Source organism: Vespa crabro, chromosome 14 (genome assembly GCF_910589235.1).
Source record: "Vespa crabro chromosome 14, iyVesCrab1.2, whole genome shotgun sequence".
NCBI classification, from domain to species: domain Eukaryota; kingdom Metazoa; phylum Arthropoda; class Insecta; order Hymenoptera; family Vespidae; genus Vespa; species Vespa crabro.
In genome coordinates, this window is record NC_060968.1 from 752,970 (window position 1) to 760,226 (window position 7,257).

The 7,257-nt window shown below is 30.2% G+C and overlaps 2 protein-coding genes across 4 annotated transcripts in view; one reads left to right on the top strand and one right to left on the bottom strand.

The window, feature by feature from the left end:
* The window catches only part of LOC124429214 (UBA-like domain-containing protein 2), an 18,932-nt gene extending 17,323 nt beyond the window's left edge, over window positions 1-1,609 (bottom strand). The window contains exon 1 of one of the 2 annotated variants that reach the window (XM_046974186.1): window positions 1,044-1,609. In XM_046974186.1, the coding sequence (XP_046830142.1) occupies window positions 1,044-1,151 (108 nt within the window). In that variant the 5' untranslated portion in view covers window positions 1,152-1,609. The remainder of the gene's footprint in view (window positions 1-1,043) is intronic. The other variant, XM_046974185.1, reaches the window with a different exon arrangement.
* Window positions 1,610-2,231: 622 nt separating this feature from the next.
* On the top strand, window positions 2,232-6,779 carry LOC124429213 (regulator of MON1-CCZ1 complex). Of its 2 annotated transcripts, none has more exons than XM_046974183.1 (11): window positions 2,232-2,380; window positions 2,452-2,757; window positions 2,815-2,989; window positions 3,069-3,228; window positions 3,305-3,410; window positions 3,474-3,627; window positions 3,703-3,766; window positions 3,843-4,062; window positions 4,142-4,311; window positions 4,393-4,668; window positions 4,728-6,779. In XM_046974183.1, exons 1-11 carry the CDS (start codon window positions 2,264-2,266, stop codon window positions 4,987-4,989), a joined length of 2,010 nt encoding a protein of 669 aa, XP_046830139.1. In that variant the 5' UTR covers window positions 2,232-2,263; the 3' UTR covers window positions 4,990-6,779. The 2 variants fall into 2 exon arrangements, with proteins under 2 accessions (XP_046830139.1, XP_046830140.1); XM_046974184.1 differs by having other exon boundaries at window positions 2,239-2,380; window positions 3,721-3,766.
* The last annotated feature ends 478 nt before the right edge of the window (window positions 6,780-7,257 follow it).

A 7,257-nucleotide genomic window follows, 5' to 3' on the forward strand; every position in this document is an offset into this window, starting at 1 on the left:
ACAGTCTTTCTTTCTTTTTCTCTCGTTCGTTTTCGATGAAGAGTCGCCACAGTCGACGTCATTCTACTCTTACAACATTCTCCAGAGTAAACAAAGCCGCAACGTGCACGCGCGTGAGCTTTCTAACTCGTGATTAGAACTCTACATATTTGTTTCTCTCTCTCTCTCTCTCTCTCTCTAACAAAGTGCATCGACTTGTAAATATAGTAGAAATAATAGAATATTCAAATAAATATAACAACGATGATAACATCAACCAATTCAATTAATTCAATTCGTGATCAACAAATACTTTCTTTTTCCTCCGTTATTACAAATAAATCGATACGCAACAATTTATGTAATATAATTGACAGAGAAAGAAAAATAAGTATAAATAATTGTAAGTATAAATAATTGTAATTTTTCTTCTCTCTGATTTTTATGAATGGGCTCCAACGCATTGAACGTATGTATGTATATAAATGCCGTTCATGACGTGAAATAAAAAAAAAAAAGTCGTGTAACGATCCTCAACTTTTGTTTTCCAAACAGAAAGAAAAAGAAAAGAAATAGATAAATAGAAACAGAAAGATAGACAGACAGAAAGTTAAAGCGACGACAACGATGATGATGATAACAATAATAATAATAATGAAGCAAAAGTTCCTATGTACTTATGTACGATAATATTCCATACAAAAAAAAAATATGAATATCTATCTATCTATACATTTGTATATATTTATATGTATATAGGAAAGCAAGTAGTCGCCACCATTCGTCGTCATCGTCGTCGTCGTCGTCGACGACGTCGTGTCGGCCATTTTCGCAGCTTTGTTTACGTACACGAAGTGGCATCGAACGCGTATGAAGTGGCGAAAGAGAGAACGAGAGAAAACGAGAAAAAGAGAAAAAAAAAAGGAGAGAAAAAAAGGAATGAAAGAAACAAAGAAAGAAAGAGTGAGAGAGAGGGAGAGAGAGAGAGAAAGATACAGATAGAAAAAAGGGAAAAATTCAATTAAATAGTTGTAAAAAGTCTCAGAATAGAAAAATGAGCTTACCTCGAATTGCCAATGAGTAGCTTGTAAGAATTGCCTTGCTTGTTCTCTGGCACAACCGGCAGCCAGTACGAATTGATTGATCATCACTTGCTCGCGAAGAGGGTCCATCTTTATTTATTTCTCTTTCTTTCTTTCTCTTTCTCTCTTTTTCTCTTCCTCTTCTTTTATCTTCGTAGTCAATTTTCGTCGTTTTTTATTATAATATCGGAGATTAGAAATTATACGAAGGAAATCGAACGAAGAAGGAGAAAGGGAAGAGGAAGTTGGATAAAAAAGAAACAATATGTAAATGGAGAAAACACGCGAGTAGATGGGAATACCGGCTCGCAACGCGTCCGTCTCCTCTCTGTCTCTCTCTTCCTATACGAAGAAAGAGATACGTAACCACTGTCTTTCCTTTCTCTCTCTCTCTTTCTCTTTCTTTCCGTCTCTCTTTCTCTCTCTCTCTCTCTCTCTCTCTCTCTAGACTAATTATTAGTCGCACGACTCAAAACTCCTACGTTTACAGGACAAGCGCGAAGACCGAGTGCCGGCGAGCCTCTTGTTTTCAAAACTAAACTCATCGCCGACGGCCGATCGACGACAACGACGACGAGCTGCGACGAAGCGCGAGGGACGAGGAAGGTGACGTCACACATTGGCTCCTTCTCTAACCAGCGTGCCACCTCCCCGTGTTTGGGGCCGTTCCGTTTACCGTACTGACTCTCTCTCCCCACCACTCCTTTTCTTTCGTCTCTCTCCCCATATTCTTCTCATCACACTCCTCATACTCTTCCTCAGAATTCCGATCGATCACGAGACCGTATTATATATTACGTTAACAAGTATAATTTTTATTCAAGAAATAATCGTTCTCTTGTTGTCGATTAGATATTTTTCTTTTTTTTTTCTCTTTTTTTCTTTTTTTTTCTTTCTTCACAATATTTTCTTTCGATATTTATTCACGATTGGTTCGAATATTTTCGCGCCATTTTAATGACGAATTTGAAAATGTGTATATGTTCGCTGAATCGTTTCGTTTGCATAACGATCTGTTATTGAGTACATGTACGGTATAATTATTGGTTTGATTAATGAGTCATAATTCGATTAGGTTTATCTACATGCATAGAGTGTGTGAGACGACCTCTGCGTTTTAAAACTTCCAACAGAGAAATATTGAGGCGTCAGCAAATAACAGCTCAAGTTTACAAGTTTTGAGTATTTTATAATTTGTTGAAATGGAGAAGGAGAAGGAAGGAAATGATGATTATTATTTGGAATTATCTTCTGATCCTATTAAGTTTGAATCCGTTAGTTGTCTTACCAATGTTTTTTTCGACGACTATAAACAGCAAGTAAGTTTTTAATATCGCGTTAATTGTAATAATTTTTTCATTTTATAACCTCACTTTGTGTTTTCATTGAGGTCTTTGCTGTTCGATCTGGTGGTGTCACTGGTGTTTTGGTCAAGGGACCTAATCAAAATATAATATTTAGAATGGAGGATAAAGGTCCGGTAATCTCTATAAAGTTTTCTCCAGATATGAATATACTTGCGATACAGCGTACAAACACATCTGTAGAGTTTATGAATTTCTCTTCATCGCATGAACCAGATGGTATAGAGTATTCTCAGTCTTGTAAGGGAAGGACTGCCACTATATTAGGTTTCGTTTGGACACATGGCAATGAAATATTATTTGTTACTGATCAGGGAGTAGAATTGTTTCAAGTAAGATCAGTCTGATGTGCTATTATTTCATGATATGATATAAATGTTTTCTTATAGGTAAATCCAGAGAAACGTATTACTAAAACACTGAAATCTTCTAATTTAATGATTAATTGGTTTGTATTTTGTCCTAAAAGTTATTTGGTCTTGTTGTCTACTGGTACAGTAGGAAATTTAATGCAAGCATTACATGTAACGCCTGGCAACATTCAAAAATTTACCAAATTTGAAAGTAAGTTGAACAATGAGATCTTGTGTGTATTTATCATAATATAGAATTTGTAGATCTGTATCGTTGCCATTCATTTCAGTGGAACCTAGTACAACCAAGCCAGGAAAGCTCGCTGTTTCTGAAAGGGATGTGGCTTTAGCTGTTTTGTATGGAACACCTTGTATTATTGTTTTGCGACATCAACCAGGAGCTAATCGTTCTGTTGGAACTGCATTTGTATATGTATATACTATTCATAAGTAAGATTTTTATTGCATTTTTTATGCAATTAAATCTAAATGAAAGCATATAATTTATGTAGATAATGTTTCGTAGGATGTTAACGATTAAAAAAAGTCATATTCTTAAGCTCGATGCCAGTGGACGATTTGCTATTAATGTTGTAGACAACCTTATTATTGTTCATCATCAGGCATCGAAGGTATATGTTCTATATGTATAATTGTATTGGCATTGATTCACTTAGTGCAATTATTTTTTATAGACATCAATGATTTTTGATATAATGTTGCCTGGTGTAAGTGATGGTACTGTGATACATCATACTAGTGTAGCATCAGCAAAGTCTATTAAACCATACAATCTTGTTGTCCCAGGTGCAACTTTGTCAGATGAGTTGTTACAGCCTTGTCAACTATGTATCCCTTCAAACTTTTACTTTATAATTTCATTGTTTTAAAGATTAAACATATGTTTTTCTCAATATGATATAGATTCCCCTAATTGGGTAGTATTTCAACCAAATATTGTGATTGATGTTAAGTTAGGATGCTTATGGTATGTTTCTATAGATATCGCTATTTATTTTATTTCAAATTAATGTTTTGTATGTTTATATACTTACATCGTATAGGTACATAGAACTGAGGTTGGAAGTGTTAATTAAACTTATTAAAGACAAAGTTTTATTAGTAGAATTTCTTATGCAACGATCTAATGCGAAACAAATTTTGATACAAGTATTACAGCAATTTATGACTGAGCTGCCAATAAGTTTAATGGATATTCCAGCGATTTTTGACAAAATTAATCCTGTGTACAGAAATTATCTTGAAAAGGAAATACAGAATCAGGTAAATGAATTATAATTTTATATGAATGTTAGACTCTCATTTTCATTGATTGAAAAATGTATTATCAATATTTGCTTAGATCGGTACACCTCTTCAGAACAATACAAAAAATGGTAGCACTACTACAGAGAATTACAAGTACAAATTAAAAATTGAACAAAGTGATATGTATAGTATCATTTTGCCAAAATTTCCTGAAAATACGATAGAACCAAAAATGATAGTATGGGTCCTCCTAGAATATATCAGGTGTGTACATTGAATTATAAATAATAATCATACAAACTGTTATATTTTGAGTTATATTTAATGCATTATGGAAATTATTAGATCTTTAACAGAACATGGAATCCCTGTGGAACATTATTTACACGAGTTAGTTATCACAACATTGGTACATAGGAAAGCATATTATCAACTACATCAATTATTGCAATATCATGTTGTAGCTGACTCGAAACATTTAGCTTGTTTATTGCTATCCTTAGAAAATTTATATCCAGCTGCTCATCAATTAGCATTGGATATGTTAAAACGATTAGGAAATGCACATGAAGAAATAATTGAAGTACTTTTATCGAAAGGACATATTTTAGCTGCTCTTCGGTAAAGAAAAATTAAATTATTGCATAAATTATTGTTATATTAATTTGTATATGTTTTAGATATGTTCGTTCAGTGGGAATGATAGATCAGGTATCGGCTCGAAAATTTTTAGAAGCAGCAAAAGTTTCCAATGATGCCACCCTTTTTCATTCGGTCTTCAAATTTTTTGAACAGCGTAATTTAAGGTTACGTAATACAACAGCTTTCACAAGAGGAGAACATTGTCAACCATATGTACAACATTTTAAATATTTGTTTCAAGGGACGGATAATGGATGTAATTCCGATACAAACTCTAATGTTACTACAATTTCATCGTAAGACTGTCACTGTGATCTCTATATAATCAGAATATAAATTTGTTTATTTAATTATGAAATTTTAGATGTATAAGAATGTCAATAAAAAATAATTTTTATGGATTGTTTTTAAAGCGATACATAGATAATCAATGAAGTGAAAAAGTATGGCTACAATAATCCATTTAAAATGACTTTATTGATATATTCAAATCATTTTTATCTTTCTCCTAACATTTCGTTAATAAACATTGTACAATATTGGTTTAGCTACCATATAGCTCTCTTATTTGATTATCGATGGACGAACTTAATTTTGGATTAATACAATATATGTAATAATATGTTAATATAAATAGTCATGTACTAAATAAAATAGTTAAATTGCATGAAATTAATACAACATTGATCTTATAACATATACATACATATATATACATATATATATATATATATATATATATATATATATATATATATATATATACTTTTAAAGTAACGACATTTAAAGTTATAGTAATTACTTTATCACGTGAAATGAAAAATAATAGTAGAATGAATTTTTATCGCAGGAAATTTTATTTTAAATAATTCCTCTGGTTATCGATGCAATTTATTTACTAATATAAAAAGTTTAAACGATTAATTTAAAACTATATTTCATAAAGGAATGCTTGAGATTTTGATTAGAAAATTAGAAGCCTGTCGATTTACTTATTTAGATATATATATTTTTTTAATTTAATAGAAGAGAGGGAAAGATGTGGAAAATTAAATTAAATTTTTATTATTTCTCGTTTATAATTTCATATTTTAAAATATTAAAGTCTTCATAGCATGCAAAGAATCTGTAATTGTGCTTATATTTGGAAGAACAGCAAGACATTCATTAAAATTGGTCAATGATATTCTTTCTTTCTTAGTAACATCTTGCCTTTCTTAATAATCAAATGATTCAAAATCGGTTTCTTTATATTACTATTTCTTAAGCTCGATGGTAAATCAGTACTTTACGGTTTTCACCGTTTTTCTTGGTCCGTACTCTGAGATCATTTTTCATGGTAAAAATACGAATAAAAATTGCATTTGTTTATCCATTTATTTAAACAATAAATCGCCGATTCTGATTTGCTTGATTTATTTAAAAATATTGTTAAACAATTTAATAATTCAAACATTTTCATAAGAAAATTCATCGATTTTTCTTTTCAAGGTTTCTTTAATTCGTTTAAATGTTTGAGACTTATTGATAATAATATATGCATAGAGCATAGAATCACATTTTTTCTTTACAAACATTTTTGATAAGATAAGACGTGAAAAAAAATTTATTATGAAGTCTAATTCATTCGTTTAAAATCATTTTCTATTTCAATGATTTCAATCAATTTTTATGTGTTAAAAATTTTCCCTCCATTTTTTTCTATTCGTTCTTGCAGTCATTCCTAATTTCGATCAATCAGCGACATTGTATTATTAGTTAGAAATGCCGACAAGTTACGAAAGTAACCGAATCATTAATTATCAGTTTTTCGTAACAATAACTTATATGGAATTTCGTATTAATTAATTATTGTTTACTAGCATGAAAGAATAAGAAGATAATCGTTATTTTGATATAAGTTAATTATTAAATTATCGTATTATTTTTTTTTTGAACGATTCTGGATAAAATTGACGATGTAAAGATTGGAAAAATATCGTGAGTAAATGTCGTTCATTTGTTTCATGAAATATACTTTATAATGATCGAGATTTGTTACAAAGAAAGAAGAATTATCGAACAGATAGAGATAGATAGATAGAAAAAGAGAGAGTGATAGAGAAAGAGAGAAAAAGAGAGAGAGAAAAAGAGAGAAAGATAATGTATTAGAAGATTAGAAATAGTTTTTGATCATTTGTTTTCTTTTTTTTATAGCAGACAAATATAGTAAAGACATAAATAATAACTTGAATTTTGATTGCATTAATACTTCTTTTTTCTCTCTTTATATATATATATATATATATATATATATATATATATATATATATATATATATATATGTATATATATTTATATATCTATTAACGAACACGCAAAAAATCTTACTTTTAAGATTCAACCAGTAGAAAGCTTCGTTTCTTCTATTAAACATGTCGAATAACAATGTATATATATTTTCGAAATTAATGCGAAAACAGTTTGGAATTGCTTAATTTTATCTAACTAATTAATATTTTGTTTATAAATGAATTGTTTTCGACATGTTCATCGATAGCCAATAGGAATTCACATGTTTCCTACGTT